The sequence below is a fragment of the Falco biarmicus genome, chromosome 2 (genome assembly GCF_023638135.1).
Source record: "Falco biarmicus isolate bFalBia1 chromosome 2, bFalBia1.pri, whole genome shotgun sequence".
Classification (NCBI taxonomy): Eukaryota; Metazoa; Chordata; class Aves; order Falconiformes; family Falconidae; genus Falco; species Falco biarmicus.
Window position 1 is genome coordinate 63932601 of NC_079289.1, and position 22071 is coordinate 63954671.

At 38.4% G+C, this 22071-nt stretch overlaps 1 protein-coding gene across 6 annotated transcripts in view; it reads left to right on the forward strand.

Moving 5' to 3' along the window:
• Nucleotides 1–22071, forward strand: part of ARHGEF7 (Rho guanine nucleotide exchange factor 7) — a 125957-nt gene that overhangs the window by 75650 nt on the left and 28236 nt on the right. For all 6 annotated transcript variants that reach the window (XM_056327736.1, XM_056327737.1, XM_056327738.1 and 3 more), the window contains 5 exons: nucleotides 5937–6059; nucleotides 16258–16396; nucleotides 17310–17369; nucleotides 18573–18719; nucleotides 20595–20681. In XM_056327736.1, coding sequence (XP_056183711.1) covers nucleotides 5937–6059; nucleotides 16258–16396; nucleotides 17310–17369; nucleotides 18573–18719; nucleotides 20595–20681 — 556 coding nt within the window. The remainder of the gene's footprint in view (nucleotides 1–5936; nucleotides 6060–16257; nucleotides 16397–17309; nucleotides 17370–18572; nucleotides 18720–20594; nucleotides 20682–22071) is intronic.

A 22071-nucleotide genomic window follows, 5' to 3' on the forward strand; every position in this document is an offset into this window, starting at 1 on the left:
AGTGCTTCCAGCCTACCTTGCTTGACAAATTCCTGTTCTTGGGTGTGAGAGTTGAATGTTTTTCCAATTCCACACCCCTCTTGAGCCAGTTTGTCATTTGAGTTTTCTCTTAACAAATCGTGGCATATACTTCAGTGACAGGAACTTTCTGGTGCTTTTCTTCTTCTTGCCTGCACCACTTTGGGTTATTTAATCCTCAGGTTGTTAAACATGGGGTTGTGATTTTTCTCAGAACACATAATGCTGTGGTAGTTGCTTTTTGTGTTTTGATGGAAGTAGTTGTTTGGATGTGTTTGCTTTAAGTTGTGTGCCACTCTGCCCACAGCCTTGAAGCTCTTCTGGTGCATTGCTGAAGGTTTGTCCTCTCTCAACTTGTCTGCGTTGGCCTCTGTTGCAGTATCAGTGTGGTGCTTCTGTGGGCTGTTCCATCTGTCACAGGCCTGGGAACACTTCTTGTCTGCCTGCCTGGATGCTGGGCACCATCAGACAGATTTGTTTGGGATTACTTCTACCTTTGTGATACTTCTTTTTCATTTACAAAAGTAGCCTATGAAACGTTATTAACTAGCATTGAGTGAGAATCTTCTGGTTGATCTGCTTCAAAAGTGCTTTCTTTTGACTGATCACCTTCAAGGGCATTCTCTTTTGTTGAATGGAAAAGAGCTGTCACTGACAAGGCAGAGAGGCACTGTCAGAGTCTTCGCTTGCAAAAGGATTTCTGACAGTAAAACAGGGCAAGAGCATTCCGTGCTCCGGTCTGTTGAATACCAAAAGTGGCCCAGTGCTCTAGGTTTCTTCCCAGATCTGTGATCCACTGCCCGAGATCAATTCTGTATTGGTTCACACAGCAGAGGAGTCTCTGAATGAACAAAGGCTGTGTCTGTAAGGTGACCTCTGGGCTGATACGTATGACCTCTATTGCAAGTATTGTGCTTTCTGTGTTTTTGTAGCAGGTGATTGAACAGATGTTTACTGCTCAAAAAACTTCCATTCACCTGGGGACAGAAGCTATCAGTCTGTGGCTGTACTTCTCACTAAGGGGAAGCATGTGACACGCAGGCTGGCTGGTGACGCCAACCTGCGTGGACTGCTTGGGTATAACCTTCTGTGTAGCAAACTGAAGGCACTGGCTGTCCCTTAAGTAGTATCACAGACTTACCTCCTTGCCCTGTAACAGCTATAGCTGGGTTTTACCCTGTTTCCCTCATGTCCCTGTTCTTGCAGTGGCAGTAATGTGTTGTTTTTCTTTATGTCGTTCTGTGTTTGAGTGCAAGCAGATACTGCATGTTCTGGGATGATCCTGAAGTGGAATGGGAATAAAGAAGAGGGGGAAGCCAGGGTGTGAAAGGGAGGGTGGGTAAATGTAATCCGAAACTAGTCAGTGTTTCAGGTTTGTGTTGGGAGTATAAATACAAATTAAGCTTGTTAAAGTTTTATCCCAGTTTGTCCCTTGCTTTTGGTTATTGTGAATATCAACAGAAATAAGGTTATCATTAAGTGAGTTTGAACACAGTGTCTCAGATTGCCTGAAACAAACGTGTGTATTAAGTGATGTCTGAGAGGTGAAGCAAATAGACAAATAGTGAAAGGCATAGTTGTGAAGAGAGCATTGAAAATTAGACTGATGGATTGTGGGTAAGTTGAATGATGCCTCCATTTGTGCAAACATCAGGTCAAAGTTGTGAAGTGTCCCCCTTATTTTAGTAACCTTGTTAACTGTGAAGCCTCATGAGATAACATCTAATCTTGTGTTTGTTCACAAGCTGCATCCCTTGGAGTTGCTGATCACAATTACCCCTTAATTTTTGCAGACCTTCACTTCTTGTGGGTCTTCTCTGCTATCAGCTTTTAAGTTCAAGGCATTCTCTGTACTGATCTCCTGCAAACTTAGCAAACTTACAATGATGCTCCAGCTCCTTCAAGAGACTGAGAGAGGGGCAGGAAATTCTGCAGTTATCTTTCTGTGGGAAAAGATGGGGAAGAGCGTAAAATGCCACCCAGATAACTGAAAGTTTCCAGTTTGTGGCAGGTTCTGCACATATGCAGGGACATACATTGCTGCATGATGCTCTTATGTTAACCACACAGTCAAGTGAAACTTAGGGACATCTGATCTCCTTGTAAAAAGAAAACATACAGTGCTGATTACATTTTGTTACCTACTTTTGTTTTAAAATTGCCTTTGTTAGTCTGTGTTTAAATTTGTCTGGATTCAGCACAGTTCCCACAGCCTTTCCCAGAACGTTGTAATGTCCGCTGATGCCAAAACTAAGACAGGTTTCTTCAGAACACACAAGACATAATTGGATGTTCTGTAATGTCATTCTTTCTCCATCGGCTGCTAGTCTAACTTTAGTCCAGTTTTGAATAGAATCTTAAAGTAAGTGTGATTGAGTAGCAAGGTATTTTCTTTCTTTTCTTGAAATACCTTGTAGTGGGAATCTGTTTTAAGTCTGGAGAAACAGAACTGATAGCTGTCAGATGTAACTCCACAAGCAGATGATGTTAGGTAGTTTAGATGTAGTTGTATGATGATGCCTGTAGCATGTGTACAACAGCAGAGGCTTTGTTATGGTTCTCTTGATGCTGTAAATGAAATTAAAACATACCTTTGGCCTTTTCATAACTGAAGCTATCACTTTTATGCATATATAATACTTATGTGATTCTTCTTTAAAGTATCAAATATGAGAATATTGGGATGAAAACTTTGGTATAAATTGTAAAATAGCTGTGCTCTTTATACAACACTAATTACTAAAAGTTTTATATCATGTAGTGATAGGCATTAAACTGTTAGTTTTTCAGCAGTTAAAGGAGATACAGATAATTTATTAATTGTTGCTCTAGAAATAGCAGAACACTTGTGACTAATGCATGGATTAGAAAAGTAAAAGGGGATGAGTTGCCAACCCCCTCATGAAGTCCACTAATTAACTTAGTTCAACAAAGAACGTGCAGTATGAAGTTGCAATGCATGTGCAACATGTAAAAGAAAATGTCAGTCTTTCATTCTGCTAAAAGAACAGCAGACTGAGAAGACACAGATGTCTGCATGGTATGAACAGCCTAATTCACTTTCCCTACCCCCCCACCCCTGCCCTGGCACTAAGTACAAAAAGGAATTTAATCATTTTCAGCAACTGTTTACTGGGGCCTCTGACTATTTTATACTGAGTTATATGCCTTGAGTACATCTTCACAGTTTGAGACTTTTGCTGCATCTGTTACTTGAAGAAAGTATTATTAGTTCATGTTTAGATTTATTAAAGGGGACCAGCTGCTAGGCAGGAAATGCTGCTTGGAAGGCTGTAAGAATAGCATTGCTCAGTATGCTGGGGAATGCCCCTGGTTTTCTCCTAAATCCCTGGAAACGTAGCCACTCTATTGATTTCAGAATTTGAACTTTTTTCTGGAAGAGAAATAAAGATGAAAGACAGTAAACCACGGACCCCAGCCTTTAATGTAAGGAGCACTGGTAATGTGATGGGAGAGTACCTGGCACGATGTGCTAGCTGGGGATTCAGCTGTCATTTCCTGGGTGTCTGTAGTGAGTGTTGCTTTCAAATAAGGAAAGGTTTCCCCACCTTGCATTTTGAACACTTGTACGGTTAATTTTTGACTTCATTGGGTAGGCCTTCCCATACTGTACAGAGGGACTGAACAGCTTAGTTGGAGACAGACTTACTGTATTGAAATTTGCGGGAATATTTCTGGGGATGAACTTTGAATTTTAACTACTATGGGCAAACCTAAGGAGTAGGAAAAGATGACAGTGTTTGAGCACCCCCTGCCCAGAGGAGCAGCTGTCATGGAAAGCTGAATGGTTGTTTTCCACTGAAGTTCACTGGAATGCCTCTCACTCTTTCAGAGGGAACATACTAAATATTCTTGGTTAGAAACTGTATGTACATGCTCAGGACAATTACAGAAAATCTTCACTTTTAAAAAAAATACATTTTTTTAAATTAGAAAAACGATATTCTTCCAGAGAGAATTGTTGGAACTAATATTAGTTAGTGTGAAGCCCTTTGACTGTGCTAACAGTATGTCAGTTGAGTACTTACTTGAGGACTTACTTATCTAGCTTTAGAACAGTGTGGAATATTGGTTTTAAGAGTAGTTAAATGGATAACAACAACAACAACAAAATCCACTGTTTGTCTCATCTCACAAAGAAGCAAAGACTTGTGTTAGGAGATGCAGTCTCTGCAAGGAGAGGAAATGTATGGAGAATTGAAACATTTTATCTTGCAGTGGGTTTGGACAAGGTGTCAGATAAGCTTGTGGTCTAGGGTTGATGAAAACCTGGTGTCCCATTTTCTGGTTGACTTCAGCATGAGTTACACGGTCAGCTACTGCCATACAACCTACTGCTGAAGAGGCTTAGTCCTTCAAGTGGGAGTTGCTCTGTAGAAAATCATAGGGTTTCATCCCTTCTGACACCCTTACAACATTGTTCACTTGTTTGTCCAATTTATTCTTTCTCACATAGGAAGCAATCTAGTATAGATATTTTTGAGTGGTTCTGAGAATGGTGATACAGTAGCAGGAAAGAAGCATGGCGAGTTAAGAGTGTATGCTTCTTCCCATCAGTTGTGTTCAATTTGAAAATAATTTTAGATTTTAAAAAAGAATGTGAGTGTGCCCTTATTTGCATCTGAAGTATGCAGCTTAAGGAGATGCTAAGAATAAGATTGGAAGAGTTGCAATTTTCTCTCTCCTCTTCCCCCCTGCTTGTACAGATGCAAACTCAGAAGTCAGACTTTTACTTTCTGCTGATCGTACCGGTTCTAAGTGGGTGTCAGATGGGCAATTTCAAATATTTATGCTCCAAATATTTTCTTACTGCAATTTTAGATGAGTTTCTGCTAAAAAAGTTTTGAACAATACACTGTGTATATCATATTATCTTTCTTCATATCCTGTCCTCCCTTATTTATATGAATAAATATGCACATATTTCTCTGACAAACCTAATCAAAGTTCATTAGGTTCACTGACTGTGTGCAAGTAAGCTTTTCTTCTAAATACTCTTTCGCTTCCCGAGTCATCTTTTTTTGCTAGTCACTGAGCCTTCTGTTATTTAAGCACCGTTCTATGCTAGGAAAAATAAGCTCTTCTGAACAGAATTGTGAAATTTTTCTTCACTGCTTAGCAAGTGTGGTGCATTTGAGCATGAAAGATGAAGTAAGTATGAGGTATAGAAAGTATTTCTGTACTGATGGTGGTAAAGCAGCACTCTTTCCCTAGTTAAAAGCCAACATAAAAGTCCTTTATGGTCCTTAAACACAGATTAATGACAGTTGTGTGAAAACAGCCTGTTACTGCACTGTGACTGGCTTCTATATGTGCTATCAGAGCTTAATATGATACTTAGGCTTAAAATATTTATTAAAAGATTTATCATCTCTGCTAGTGTAGGGTAGAGGGAGAGAGTCCTGTTACTGCTCCATTCAGTTTTTGTCTAAGTGCTGAAATACTGCTTTTAAGATTTGGCATGGCATATATAAGTGGATAGTAAACTGTTCTAACAGGTAGGTATATTGACTAAAAATCAAACTCCTAAGAAAGGTGCTAACTACTACTAGTTCTTGAAAAAGTTCTGCTGAATGACTGTCTTATAGGTATATACCATATTCTGCCTATACTGTGGTGGCATAATCGGGCCTGACAGTTATAGGTAAGCTGTGAAGCTGTAAAGAAGGAAGAAAAAGGTGTTGGTTGCTGGTCAGTGACAACAGAAACCTATCTGATTTTTATTTGGAAAAAAACAACAAACCAACAGCATAAAAAAAACCCCAAACAACAAACCCACAAACACACCACCCAACAACAAAACAAAACTCCAGTATACGCTGCTTTTCCAGGCTTTAATTTATTTCTGTGTCTGGTTGGTATTACAGTGATTTCTTCTTTACTACTCTGTTTTTTAGGTTACCTGAAGCTCAGCAGAGAGTTGGAGGATGTTTTCTAAATTTGATGCCACAAATGAAAGGCTTATACCTTGCATACTGTGCCAACCATCCATCAGCGGTAAATGTTCTCACAGAACACAGGTATGTTCACTTTGCCATTTTTTAAGTCTGATAAAAAAAAAGTGCATAGAATATACTCGTGTTGTAAAGCTGTGATGTCTGTCTTGACACAGATTTGGTATAGTAAAGCATGTTTAAGGGGAAAAAAAAATAAAGGAAAAAACCCACCACAACACAGAGCTGTTCCATATGATCAAGACCAGCTTGTTGCTTTTGGCAGTGCATTATCAATCGCTTGAGAGAGTTTTCTCATTTAAAAACACATGCTGGACTCTGACTACATAAGCAAACTGTACTGACAGTCATCTTCATTTTAAAAATGTCGAGAACAAAACAAGTTTGTGAAATTATGGCATAATTGACATGATTACTAGTAGGCTTTTTAGATGGTGAATTTTAACTTACCCCTCTAAAAGCCTGTACACTTGTATATACTTTATAATGGTATACCCTTAGCTTTACTTTTGAGTAATATTAAAGCAGTGTGAGCTTTTCAAGTCTACAAGATTGGTGTTTCCTCTGTGTGTAAGAAGCACGATGCTGAGTTAATACGATGTAGGTTGCTCAGCTTTGGGATAGACTTTGAATTTGCATAGAACATGCCCTGTGTCACCTTGAGGGAAGAGTGTTGAGGCCAGAATTTGATTAAAGAAGTCAGGTTTCACAAAATTTTCCTGTGTATTCTTCTGATGAGCATGTGCTAAAGCAGCTGTTACTTCAGGGCTTTCTATGCTTGCTTGTGGTGCAGGACAGAACCATGAACTTCCAGGACAAAACCATGAACTTCCAGGACAAATTCTAGCAGGATGTCTGTTCTTCTTGCTTCACAACCCCCCTCCCCCCTTTTTTTTTTTTTTTGTATTGATGTGATGGACCAAAGTAGAGATATTTTGTATATTCTTAACATTCCCTAAAAAAAGAAGCATAACTGATTTGTTTGCTATAGTGGTAGCGTCTTCCAAGAACTCACATTTTGTTTAAACAGCAACACTATGTGGTGTATTTGTAAGCTCAACTGAAAATATTATAAATAAACCTTCTAGCTACCAAATACTATGATGAACTATCACTTACATTAGTAAGACATGTAACTGTGTTCCAACACCAGTTTGAAAAATAAAGCTGAAAAATTGCATTGCAATATAGCCAGCAAGAAGGATTTTTGAGAAGCAATGACAAATTAAACTTAAAAAAAAAAAAATGTTTAAAACTCCCTGATGAAACCCTGTAGCGTTTGTTTTCTTTCAAATGGCCTACTTCCAGTATCACTTACTCTAAATGGTAAATATTTAGGTGATCCATACCTATGTGGGTTTTAATACTCTTAGGCTTAAAGTTTTTGTTTGTTCACATTTTTATGCTCTTTCTATACAGAAGTCTGGGATTTAATGTATAGATGGAAGATGGCAAGTGATAGCCAAGTGATCGTCTACATTTCTTAAGATTTGGAGATATTTGTAAAAGAATGTCCTAGCTCTCTGAACTTTTGGAAAACACAGGGAATAGCTATGTCTGAAGAAACCGTGATAGAAATGTGAGGAAGAAAGCCATTTTGTTTTGCAAATGGAGAAGTATTTCTCCTCCTCCTGTTGCTTTGTGCGTAAGTTGTCCCAAGAAAAACTCAGCTTCTGATCTGTGGAGTCAGCTCCCTATCAAATCCTGGTGGAGTCAATATAAGTATAATAGAACAGTTAAGTAATGTGCTGTTGAAGTAAGTTCAAAGCAATTGTCTTGTTCATAAGAGATAGCTCAAGGGGAGACAAGCTGTGATAAGCAGCTTTATTTAATGCTATCGTGTTGCCAGGCATGAGTCAACAGAAGTGAATCCCGTTGTTGTTGTTTTTTTCATTATGCCTATTTTATTATTCTAGCCCTTCATTTTTGAACATTGCTGTAGGTAGCAAGTGGCTTGGCTAAAAAACCTGCTTGAGCTGGCTGCCATGAAGAAATCTGAAGGTGGCTGTAAGCAGTTCTGAACCTTTTCTTCTCAGAAAGCTTTTAACTACATTGTTTTAAAGGTGTAGGGGGGGAAGAGAGGAGTAATAAACTGTTTCAGGCATGAAGAAAAGGAAAATACTCAGAACTGGCTCCTTGTCTATTTAGCTGAGATGTTTTTAGTGTGTGAAAGCATCCCTCATAAACATTAATGCAAAAATTACTGTAAGGTTTGAGGATAGTCCTGATTGTAGTAATAATAAAACCACTACACTAGGGTTAATACTAGATAATACTGAACTGCATTTTTTCAGACATCAAAAACCAAGGTTTAGACTCTTTTTAAGAAACTGGTGATTTGTTGACTGTCTTTGTGATACAGTTTTAGCAGAGTGTCCAAAAGCATTATGTGTGTTTTCAAACCGGCAAAAATATAGCAGAGAAATAGGTCTTGGATTTGAATATCGTGTTTGTAACAGCTGTGCTATTCAGTAGCAGTTTAGAGAGAGAAAAAAGGAACAGTCTGGAGCAGTTTGATTTGGAACTTAAATTAACTGTCTACAGCAGATTATTTTTTGCCATGAACTCTGTGCACTTCATAAACTGAACACATATGCATTAACTGCTTCTAAAAGCTTTGCTGCAAAAAAAACCAAACACCCTAGCAGATAATTTAAAATCAGATTCTTATACCACAAAGTTAGTATTTTCTGCAGTTTATTAAAGTTCACTTCCTTTTGGTGGGAGCTACACCAACAAAAAACCTACAGAATTGCTCTAGGTGAAACTTCAAAAACTAGTTCGGTTTTTTATTATATAAAATATACTAGTTATATTATTGTGTTTCTACTGTTGCTGACTGAAAACAACTTAAAGGAAATTTGCTGTTATTTAGAAGCATTAACTGTATTGTTTCTTTAACCAGTTGGATCACTGTAACATCAAAATTATAAGCATCTGGTTTGGAATTTTACACATGAGGTTTTTATATGTCATTTTCTAAGGCATGTCAAGCATGGTCTTAGAGCAGTGTTGTAATACTTTTTAAAATGTCATTGACACCTGGTAAAGACTCTGTTGTATGCATCTGTATAGATAAAACGTGATATTAACTTAGAATTTTTTGGACTTATTCAAAAAAAGGAGGTTTTGACTATAGCGTTTTTGTGAAGTCAGTTCTAAATAGCAGTACTTGGTATGGGGCTGAAGGGCATTCAATTGGAATGTGACTGTCATCTTTTTCTTTCTCCTTTTTTTTAAATACCCTTCAGTATGAATACCAACCCTGTTTCCTCTTTCTCTTCTTTATTTGCTTCTTGATCATATGTAGCAGCAATGTGGGGGCTTCTCTTCGGTTATTACAAAATAAGGGGATATATGCTCATATGTTTTCATTGATGCCTGTTTACATAAATACACAGTTGGGGATGAAGGGGGTTAATTATAGTACTTAATAAATAAAGAGATTTTACATGTTCAAATCGTCAAAGCTGCAAACATCTTTAATTTCCTGAAGTTGATAATTAATAGTTGAACTACTGAAATGAGTATCGTTAGAGACCTGAGTGTATGTGAATATGAAGAAATGAGAATAAAAGCTAATAATACATACAGGAGTTCAGGTTCCAGACTTGCATGCTTCTGAGGTTGTATTTGCCTGAGAATCACAACAAGAAAAAAATCTGTTAAGTTTCGGAACGGCTTCTCTTATTCCTTCCAGTTGTGGGACTGTTTTAGCCAAGGCGTTAGACTTGATACTCAACATATTTCTCCAGTTGTAGAGAATCTTGAAATTTGGTAGGTACTTTCTGCCTCAAATTGTTTCAGAGCTGTTGCGTGGATTCTTTTCCCAGAAATAAAATTCTTTGTGTAATCAATCAATAATTTTGAAGAAATAAGTCACTTTTCCTTAGGTCTGTCATCATTTCTTATAATTTGTGTCTTAAGCCACTGGCTAGAACTGAAGGGGTGGAGTTTGCCAGGTACAGCTGGGGGTGGCTCTGATGAAGCTCAGCATCTCGCATGTTTCCACCACTGCCTCTTGTTCCCTTCTGTCATAGCGGCTCTAGTGCCACTGTATGCGATCCCTATTTCATTTACTTATTCTGTAACACTCATACTTTCTTTGGCTCCATTGTATGAGGTTTGTTTCTAATATCCCATAGTTTTGCTCGGAGATCCCAGTTCCCTAGGTAATCCAATATAATAATACAGTATTATTTTAGGAGATAGTTTTGCTAGCTGGTGAGAGCAGTGCTGCCTTGAGGGCATAGTGTCTAGTCAAAGTAGCATTGGTTTCTGTGTGTGCTTCTGATCATAGACATGCTTGCCTTCTAGTAGGAGAAGAAACAGGCTGAGCAACCTAAGGTGTGAAAGAATGAATTTGTCTCAAATTAAAAAACCCAGCTGGATACAAGTATAGAAATGGGTAATTGCAGTGGAGAAAGATAGCTAACACCTCGTGTTGCCGAGACTACCTGGGGATGATCACAGTGCTTACTGCAAGGAGAAACTCCAGCCAAGAAAAAGAGGAGACAGAAGCTAGGACTGAGACTTTGTGGACTGTATCCACAATCACAAGAGGAAGGATACATGAGTGTAGAACTGACTGGAGAATGGATAATGTAATTAAAAAAAATAATAGTCTCAGGGCCCACTGATCAGTGGACATAAAACTCTTGTGAAGAAATATGGAGAGTACAGACTCGAGGTAATCAGCATTAAGTATATAATTATTGGGGGGTGAGGGGTGAGAGGTTTTTAAGCTTTTTTTACTTTGTTTAAACAACAGTATGTTTATTTTAAAAGAAAATGGAAGAAAAATGTTTCCAAAAGAATACAATTTGATGATAAGGCAGCCAGAAAATAGTAATATACGCCTGCTATTTTTATTTTGTTAAGTATCAAGCCAGTTCTCAGCTGCAAGAAAGCTATTCACAAATCTTTGCTTGTTCAGATGTTAATTTTGCAAGATTCTTCTCTTCTCTCAGATAACATGTCCCAAGCATATTCTACACTTGCATCACAGACCTAGCAGTCTGGATAAAATGTGTGGAGCTGAAACATCACAAATTACTCCAAGTAACTGGAGCGTTGAATACAAATCAGCTTGAGTCAGAAAACTCTGTGCCTCCCCCACTTTGGTGCATCCCTGAGCCTGCAAGTGTGCAGGCTGATGTCATACACCAAGCAACAGTCCCCGGGAGAGGAGCTTGACTGGGAAGTTTTAGCACTAGGAAATTAAAAGCTGCGGTTGAGGGGTTGTTGAGCCACGCTGTGCCACAGCGTTCTCAAAATGCGGTGCCTGTGTGCAGTCCTCAGACCCCTCAGCAGCGATAGCTCGTGCTCCATCTATTACAAACAAAGACCTACTTCAGAAGTGTAAGTTGTGACTTTAAATGTATATGTTCTAGTTCCTGGATCTGCTTTTCCTCAAGTTTAAATGGCTTGCTTTTTTTTTTGCCTTCCGTTACTGTAGGCACATCTGAACTTGTCTTCCCTTCGCGCAATTTGATTTGCAGCTTTTGAGGCAGTTGTACTAAGAAAGATTTGAATGTATTAATAGGGCTTAAAGACACTTTTCATGGTGACCTTGAAAGTGTCTCAAGCTGTGAACTAACTAGTCTGGAGTGGGGAGAACTCTTCAGTTCGAGATTTCGGGATAAATGAAACACAGCGCTTCTGTATGCTTCTCTGCATTTTATTCTGTAAAATGACGCACGTAGTGAATTCAAATCTCAGCTGCCTCTTTCTGAAAAGCTACTTATTTAGTCACAACTGCCTAAGTTGATGATTTCACCGTTCAAAAGTTTTTCCTGTTCAGCTAAATGATACCTTTTTAAAAAAATACACTGCCTAGCTGTGGGCTGGAGTTTTATTTAGCATAGACTACCTAGGAGAGTGTGGTAATTGCAGGCAGTGACTGAAACTGTGACATGAAATAGCCATTGTCTGTCTTGTCTTTCGCAAAGCAGCTGTGCTTTTAAGCTAATGACATGGACTTTTTAAGCTGCAGTTAATTAAAAAACAATTGTGAGCTGTTGTCATATTCAAACAGTATTTTAACTGACCCATATTTTATTGAAAGTAAACCTTTCCATTATGCCCTGTATTGTATTTGTCCTTTGTGAATAAATGAAGGATGCTTGCTTTAAGCCTTGAGTTAAAGGAACATCCATTTTGCCTGTGTCCACAAAGCTGCAGAAGTAGCAGGTCAGTTTAGCATGAGTAGACTACTAATGGGGTCTACGTGATGGAACTGCTCAGACAAAATTTTTGGGTACTATTGTATTAAAAATGTGTGTTCATACTAGCGTTTGAACAAGCTGGCATGTCCAAACTTGTCAGAGGGAAGCACAGAAGTGTATGAAAGGAAACATTGTCCTCTTGGGAATGTTGAGAGAAAAGCTACGTCATTCACTTTTAATTACACCTATTAACACTGCTCCCTTGAAAAGGTTTCCTGATGATGCCATTGCTAAGCCTGTTTTTCAGGACTTTGTGTACATTTCAAGTGAGCTGAGGTTTAAACTTGCTTTGTAGGTTCCTATACTGTGATTAAGTAAAAAGGAGGTAATATACAGCAAAGTATCTTGCGTCAAAGAGCAGTGAATGGCCTGGAAACTGCTGCAACATTGCGTAACCACAGTGTGTTTACTTAAACGCACTGCAGAGTAGACAGTGAAAACAAGATAATATCAGAATTTTGTTTCGGGTTTCCAAGTAGTCAGTGTTAATTCAGGCTACAGTGAGGTTTTTTTCCTGTTTTCTCACATCCATTTCATAATGCCGAAGTTGGGAAGAAATGGAACAGTGATAATGCAAATTAAAAATGTGAATGTGGGTGAAATGGTAACTGATGCTCCTCCTACTGTAGAGGCATTAAATTTAAAAAACAAAAACAAAAAACCAAAAAAACCAAACAAAAAAAGGGTGGGGGGGAAGAAGCACAAGCATTGTGTTAGTGGATAGCTCAGCAAATACTATGAATATAATGCACTTGTATGCATCCAGCAGCAAGGCAATGGCTGAAGTTATTAGGAAGGGGGGGGGGGGGGGGCTTGCCTCTTTGTACTCTAATGGCAAAAATTAACACTGTTAGAACAATATTAGATTGAATGGCCTTTGGCCAAATGGTATTTGCATTTGGCATGTCTTGTAGAACATACTGCTATGTCAGGAAGAAAAGGGAATCTGTGCAGATATGCGTATGGATTATGCTGCCTGAAATGGGAAAGAACAGCAGATAACATGAAGGGGAATAGTTGATAAAGTTAGGCAGCTGGGGCTGAAGCAAACAAAATGCAAAGAATGAGTTTAAACAGTTACTTGCTGTTGGTTCTTGTAGCAAATGTCTACCTTAAAATAGATGAAGATACTTATCAAGTGCCATATGTAATTCTACTTTATGATGCTGACGTGGATGAAGGAGGGTGTTTACAGGGGGAATTAATGGATAAGACCAAAAAAAGCAGTGGCATACACATGATCAGTGTCATGTACACAGTGAACTGAGACTTAAAACCACTGAGTACCTTCTGACAGAAGGGCTTTCACAGGTGAAACTTGGTATTGGAAATGATGTGCCATAGCATCATTTGTCTGCCTCATCACTGGCTGGAAACAGCTTCTTCCCTTTTAGCAGGGTCAGGAGGAGAGGATGTGTCACCATACCATAGCCATGCAGCTTAATGTTTCAGTGAATTAGCCTGAATGATGAATAAATAGTTGGTAACACTGTAAAACCAAAATGTGAGTCAGAATCCTTAGTCATATTTAGGGTGCCACCAGAATCAGTTAATTTCTGAAGTTGGTGTGACTTTATGCTGAGTGAGGTCTGTGACCAAGAAAGTCTAAGGCAAGGGAAGTCATCAGACTCTAGATGTTCAGAGTTGGCCAGATTTAGTTGATTTTAAATTCAAGCTAGAAGATTACTCAGGTTTATCTGTGTTGCATTATCATAATTCTTCGTGCAAGGTACTGTAGGAGGTTTTTCAGTGGGTTTTCATTTTGGTTAAAACCTGATCATGGCACAAACTCATTTTAGAAGGCCTGGTGTTGCTGATAAATGTTGCTTGAGAGGGATGTAGCAAGGTCTGCTTAGTGGAGCTATGGGCATTGTCAAACACGGGAAGCCTTTTGCATCTTTAAAATGCAAAGCAGGTGTTGGGAAATCCCCTCGCTGATTTCTCAGCTCTGCAGTTGAATACAGCAGAAATTGCACAAATGCAGGCACCTAGTCAAAATGGGGGTGGAGTGCTGCTCTAAAAGAGGTGGCATAAGGTTGTGCTGGAACTGACAATGCAGAAACGTTGCTGGATGTGTTTAAGCAAGGTACTGTAAATAAACACCAATTAACTAATATGAAGACAAGTAAACTTTGGAGTAACTGTAGGAAAAAGTACTTTCTCATCTGTGAACCTGGGGAAGCTTTAGGAGCTGGAAGGAGAGAGATCCGGGTGGGATGGTGGGTAAAGCACTTACATTGGGATGGAGGGGTCACAGTTCATGTTCTAATTCTGCTCTCTTCCTTTTGGACAAATGACATTAATAAGCAAAGTGTCACTTGTTCTGAAATGGAAAGGAGAGTGTGTGTGTGTGTCTGAAGAGGTCTGTTTTGTCTTACTCCTATGTAATGCTTTTGTATAGCATGACTCACTAGTAACTGAGCATGTGTATTACGGCAGTGTACTATCAGTGTTTTTTTCCTAGGGAAATTGAGCAGGTCAAGATTTTCTTTCACTTCTGCATGAAAACACTGTGTCATAGGTTTGGAGATCCTTGCCCTTCCCTTTTTGTTACTGAGGCCATAATGTACAAGTGTTTCCTCCCTTATTGCTTTTGGTGTTTGACACTGTTTTTACACTTCCTAAAAGTACTGAAGCTGATAGCTGGCTAAGGCTTCCTTTGAGAAATGAGACTATGCCGATCACCAGGGAGGGGAAAAAAGTTGTAGTAGTAATTCTGACTTACAGGGGTGTAATGCTGTTAAGCCGTAGAAAGTAAGGACTTTCAGGATATCTTAGAGTAGAATTTACTGTCACATGGTAGTAGTGGGTTTTGTTGTGGTTTTTTTTTGAGAACTAGTGAATGTAATGCAACAGGGCCTCAAAACATGAGCAACCTCATCTGCAGATGTCTAGAATGACACAGCTTGAATGAATGTTATATTTTTTTTTTAATAAGTGGCTCTCAGTTTCCTTTATTTAGATTTTTTTTTGTCTTTAGAATCCCATGTTCTTCTGCAACTTGTATTTTCTGAAGCCTGGAAAGCAGCCCAGATGTTACCATGGCTTCCTTTCCCCACAGAGAGGGCTCATTTTATTCCTGGTCATTTAAAGTCTTGAAAAACTTGTCCTCTACCATGGTCTTCTGAAATCTCTGCTTTATAAGGAAGCAGAAGATGCATCTATTTTAAGTTTCCTTGATAGCAGAGTAAGCTGAAATTTCCAGGATACGTTGCTGTTTTAACTGAGTTAATGAAAAAGTTGAGGACTTGGGCCAGTTCTTAGAAATTATTCAATTATGAAAAAACATCTGGATAGGGGAGGCAGTTCATGATACTTGGCGAGCATGAATTTCTTTCAGTGGCTTTGCTGTCAAAACAAGTGTTGCGTAATTACACCCTCAGTGAAACCCTAACTCATTTGAGAATAGATTGTGCAGTAATTATTCCTCTTATGGTCTACCATTTGTATGGCTGTTGGTTAGTTGGTCATTTTGCAGTAACACCTTGGACGTGTGAGGTGAGGCCATTAAACATGTAAATGTGGGATGAAAAAGGTTCTGAAATATTCTGTGTCTTCCTGCTAGTGCCTGACACCTTAAAAATATCAATGCTTGATTAAATGTGAAACCATTGACTCATTTATGCTTGTGTATTACCTGTGTAAACCACCTGTAAGGTCAGATGGCATTTTACTAGAATAAAGAGCAGAGTAATAAAATACAGTGCAAATGGCTTTATTCTGTAATTGTTGCTTGTATGGGGTAGCATTTAGGAGCTGGTTTTGAGCATCAGTTGCCTAGAATGGTGGTTTTGAACATATGTCTGTTGTTCCTTAGATGGACCCCAAATCCGCACACGTCTCTGTTCCTGTATTTTATTTAATGCAGATACTGATGGCAGTACTGGAGTTGTACTTCAATTACTTTTTTATTTATTTGGCCTCATGTTTTATTGGAAGAATTCTTTGCAGATGAAAGACTGAAGTGAAGAATTCCATGTAATTTTAATTGTCTTGGTAATTTGGTCTCAATTTGCTTAAATATTTTGTGTACGCAGTGAGGAGCTAGGAGAATTCATGGAGATGAAAGGTGCCAACAGCCCTGGGATCCTTGTACTGACCACGGGCCTCAGCAAACCTTTTATGCGTCTGGATAAATACCCCACGTTACTCAAAGAACTTGAAAGGCACATGGAGGTATATCTTATCAGCATTTATGTTCCAGCTTAATGATGATTTGACAACAATTATTTTAAAGGTACATGTCAAACATGATGGGACCCAAAATTACATTTGTTTGCTCTTCTGTCAGCCTTCTAAGATACGGGCTGCAATGGCTTGAAACTTACTGCAGTAAAACTTCCTGTAAAAGCTAAATGTTTAAAGTAAAACTAGCCAGAGAAGCTAATCCTCACTCCTAGAACAGTCTTGCCAGGGTCTTTGATTGCCGTTGACTTGGCATTGAATGTGTCTCCTGCATACTACTTGAGGCTACTTTATCTTGTAGAAGGAGTGCTGCTTCTCATCTTAGACCTCAGCATGTTGAACATGTCACCGAAATAGTCCCTTTTGACTTCTACTGAATACTGTCCAAAAATGCCCTTTCCCGTGTGGGAAGGAGTTTGAGGAGCTACTGTTTTCTGCCTTTGCGTTTCATAAGTTAGATTTTTGGAGTGTGAAGGAGGGACTTAAATAGAAAGCGCATGGGTCTTTGTCTTTTCACAGAGTTTGGTTTGTCAGTGACAACAGAACATACTAATCTGAGGGATCTAGTTTGTGAGAAATCTAGTCTGAGACAAAGCTAACATGCCAAATAAAACTCTAATATAAACACTTTCCTAATAGGATTTCAAAATCTCTTATCCACTAGGTCTTGTAAAACTTTCTTGGCTATATTTTAAGTATAAGATTGTTTTGTGACTCGTCATTTGTACTACAAGCAAGACCACCAGTGTTTGGTGTAAGAATAAGATTGCTGTGAAAAGCGAGCAGATTGGTCTACAACTTCTATTTTACAGAATTGTTTATTTGTTTTCAGTTATGCCTCTAAAACTTTTTAAATCAATTTTACTAGAACTAAAGTTATGTATGTTTTCTCCGTTGTTTTTAGGATTATCATCCGGATCGTCCAGATATTCAAAAATCCATGACTGCCTTCAAAAATCTTTCTGTAAGAGTGATAAAAAATAGATGGTATATTTTAAATAGAATGTTTTCTATTTTTATCGCCCTCTATTGCTTTAAAAAATGAAGCTTTTTAGTAAATATTTGTATAAGAAATTTCTGAAAGCCTGGAAGTTGCTGGTGTTTGAGCAGGGCTAAGGATGGTAATTTGCTGGGGAGTTATAGCAAATAGGTTATTGATGCAAGAGCCACACGAAGCATTCTGCACCTCTTGGTCTGCTCTCTTACTCATGCTTCTGCTTTTCTACTAGTTCTAGCGTAACTAGTGTCCTGAAGAAGGGCTTCTTTACAACAATTGAGTATATTTTCTGAGTTTTTTCTAAAGGGCATTCCTTCTAGGGGAATGATGTTGAAGCTGGGAGAGGATTAAGGGGAGAGTGCTAGTGAAGTTCAGAAGATACGAAACTTCTAGTTACAATTGGAGCACGAAGTCTAATTTCAACAGATGAGCTGTCTGTTACTGTCTTTAAAACAGGGGAAAAAACACACCTCAACTGCAACAAGCATATATTTAATGCAGTCTCAGTTACTATAAACTTAATGTTTTGTGCTTCCTGTTAGGAGTGTGTACTGGTAGTAACCTGGCATTTTCTATTTTTTACTTTTAAAGCAGAAGTTTAGCATTATCTGTGTTCAGAAGAGGTTTGAGGATCCTATTCTATTGGGTGCTTTACAAACAAAAGGAAACAATTTTTGTTGAGGAAAATGTGAATGAATGGGAGTACAGCTAGTAGGGCATGTTGGAGACATAAGAATGGGTGCACAAGGTTATATACACTCATAGCTTGCACAATTGGCTTAGCTCTTTTTACTGAAGGAGGATGATCTGATGTATAGTCATGTGTATTTGTGACAGCTTTGTTAATCTTTTCTGCTAGGGCTAGCCATTTTTGGTTGGAAGTACAGAAATTTAAAATGTAAAGAAAGGAGAAGTTTGAGCTATGACTGAATTTGGAACAATAACTGAAGTCAGTATTTTGAAAGGAAAAGTAATAATACTGAAGCTAGTGAAACTGGCTTTATAAGAAATAGCGGTAATAGTTATCTAATTGAAAACGCTGCAAGTTAGGTGCTGTCTTCTGTGTACTACAAGCACAACAGTAAATACAACTGTAGTGGCATTTCTACCCTTAACCTGCTCCAAATTGATAGAGTTGATAGAGATGGTATTTTTCCCTGTGTTTGTTAGGCACAATGTCAAGAAGTACGGAAACGGAAAGAACTTGAACTACAAATACTGACAGAAGCTATCCGTTGTTGGGAGGGAGAGGATATTAAAACACTTGGCAATGTGATTTACATGTCCCAGGTCATGATTCAGTGTGCTGGAAGTGAGGTAACGTCCTTCTCATGTTTACTACAGGTCTTTCCATTTTGAATAACATTAACTATAACCATTACTTAGCAGAAATAAACAGAATGCTTCGGAGACCCTAATCCAGACTAAAATCTTTCTCCGCTGTTTTAAGGCTTTTACTACAAAACCTGAAATAAATTTACTTGAAGGTGATGAGTGGTTTCATCTGTAAAATTTAGTGAAACATAACCAAATGTATCAGTTTAAACATTGTAGTAAGATGATTTTGCAGGACTGTTTCCAAAGTACCTAATTAAACAGGATTTTCCATGTGCAGTTATGTTAGCATGATCATTTTGCGTAGCAGTTAGTGGTGTGTTTTACTTAACAAAAACTTTCAAGTTTTGTTTTGTAAGGTGTCTGAGGCACGCTCTTTCCTTGCTGTTTTGGGCACTTTGCTCAAGTCATAGATTTTGAAATACAAGCTTGAGAACCAAGTGGTTTTGGAGAAATAGAATAAAGAGACATTATACAGTTGGAAGTGATGCTGCAAAGTCTGGGGTGATTTTTTTTTTAAAACAAAACAAACAGAACACACAAGAGGTGGTCCTACCAGAAATACTGTTAAAAGAATCTTAAAACCAAGTGCTAAAAGAAAGGAGATGTTTTACAGGTTACTGACATGTTTTTACTGTAAGTTGTTCCCCTGTAAAATCAATGAAGCTTTGAACTTGATCCGGGCTTTGAATTGCAACCTCATTCAGTCAGTTTCCACCCTTAGAACAAAGATGTCCATAAATATGAAGAAAGAGAAAAGTTTTTATGTAACTGAATATTTAAAAAACTGTCACCTGTTATTTCTCTCAGGTATTTTGTTAGGTGTTAAATAAGGTTCAGTAGAGCTGATAGTGCATCTTCTGCAGTTGTGTCTCCTCCTGGTCTTAAAAACAGAATGAAACCCAGCCTCCGCTGTCGTCATGAGCTAAAATGTCAAATGTATTGGACTTGTAGAAGTTTCTGCATAGCATTACAGCTTTTTGGCTGTATAATCTAGATAATAGAACAGCTTCATTTAATCAAAAGCACTTCATTTTGTCTTTTTAAAAATAAGACACTTGTAAATGTTTATTTAAAACCAGATAGAAACATTAAATCGTGGTAAGGACTTGCATTGTTTTGCAAAGATGCTTGAAACTGAGATGATGGCCTTGTCAAGGGATATATTTTTTGTGATTAAAATTAAAACATTATACCTTAATGCTTCTCTCTTTCCTTGCTTGTCTACAGCAGTAGATTAGTAGTAACCCCCCTTCTCCTTCCATGAAAATATTCCCAAAATAAAACCAGAAAGGACAACTTCATAAGTGAAACCAGCAAATTAAAACCAGAACAAAGTAATGAGTTGTTTTGTTGCAAATATAAGCATTATTGTTTCTTTCATATTCTTTTTCTACTTTGGGGCATAGTCCAACATAATTAAAAAATCTGATTTCTCCAGTTTGAGAGCCCATGGTCTTGACATTACAGTAACAGCATCCATCTAAATTATATTAAGAAATCTGTCCAATGTGTAATTTTGGTTTTCCTGAAATCAGCAAAACAGTTGTTCATTATTTAAGGTCACTATTTCACCCAGGCTCTAAAATTTCTGTCTTAAAATATTAGGCTGTACTCTACAGGAAGAAGTATAGGCATGTGTTACTAGCATTTTTCAAGTGGAAAAATAAAGTAATTCTGGCACTTTGGTTTTTTTTTTTTAATTTTGTGGAGAGTTTATTTTGGCAGGAGCAAGTATTTGTGGAGTAATTACGGAGCTGTAATATTGATGGTAGTTTTTAATAATATAAAACAGAAAAAACGGGGGAGGGGGCTTGTGATGTTGTATTTACTCTTTCATTTTCTTTTTTTGATAAGGAAAAGAATGAAAGGTATCTTCTTCTCTTCCCTAACATTTTGCTAATGTTGTCTGCCAGCCCGAGAATGAGTGGGTTTATCTATCAGGTAAAGTAATACGTGTACATATGTGTGTAAATGTGGTGGGGTGCAGGTTTTTTTCCAAATGGTATTTCATAGGAAACTTGGAAGGATTATTAAATGCCTGCATTTGTAAACATTAAAGGTAATTTCTGCAATAAGAACTGGTCATCTGTTTTATAAAATTCTGGGCTAGAAGCCCAGGGTTTCATTTTTGCAGCTGTGACTATCAGCAAGGGGTTTTTTAACCTTATTAGTAGTAGCTAATGAGAGGAAGTATCAGTGGCTTTTTGGACCTGCGTAGCAAAACAATGCTGTTGTACAGGTTTGTTAGTGCTCTTTGCTACTGGAGTATCACCAAAATTATACTGTACTCTCAAGCTTTCATTGGTGTGAGTTAGGCTGTTACCATCTGTTTCTTCAGGCACATCTACATTAGTGTGTTATTTTTGAATTGTCACTTTTGAAATGAATCTTCTAGGTTTCTCTGTTTAAGGATCTTTGAGTCACTGTGTAGAAGTCATTTCAGGGCTCACAGAGTGGATTCCCTCTGGATGAAGCTAGAAGGCATGCTCCAAAAGTGCATTTGATCTGCTCCAACTACTCTAGCAGATCAAGTGCATGAACTGACTTTCAGTCCCTGGCTGCAGCCTCGACCTAGCTGGATGTAACACCACCCAAAATGTGTACAGTGTGGCCTTCAGGACCTTGGCACCGGGTGTTGCACTTGACAGATCTCTGCTCGCAGCTGGTAGGCAGTGTCTTCGAGCTCTCTACCATGATTCCTAGCTGCATACTTGTGCCTGTTACGGCACTGCAGACATAGAGCGAGCCTGCTATAGTGCAGGAGGATCAGTGCCACTTGGCTTGGCTCCCCTGTACCACTGGAATACATTTTGCAGAAGTTCTTGCATTTTGGGTGTGTAGTTGCAAAGACCCCTGAGAGGTGAAGTTAAAGCAAATGCACAGTCCACGACTTCCTGAAATTTTTATGTATGTTCTTCCAGTATTGCCACGTGGTTTCCAGACATTACGGTAAAGCACCAAAAGCAAGGGAAAAACTGCAGCAAAGTTCTAAAAGGAACCAGAGTTCTCACCTGCTGTAACTACTTCTGTAAATCAGGCTCTGGAGCAGTTTGTTCCTGTCTCCTGAGCAGCGATTCACCTGCTGTGAGGGAATGCTGAAACACAGTCATTCGGGGTTCCTATGTGATCAGCCACAGCCAGTCACAAACTGTGTGACGTTTTTTGTTTTGTTCAGAGCAAATAAACTCAAAATGCCATGTCTTGATTTCCTATCTTACCTGCCACAGTAGTAGCTGGATTTGTCTGAGGCAGTGTTGTATTAGGTGGCTCAGGTAGGCAATCAAGTTTGTTAGCCTTGTGCTGCTCTTAAGAAATTTTGGCCAGTGCTTTG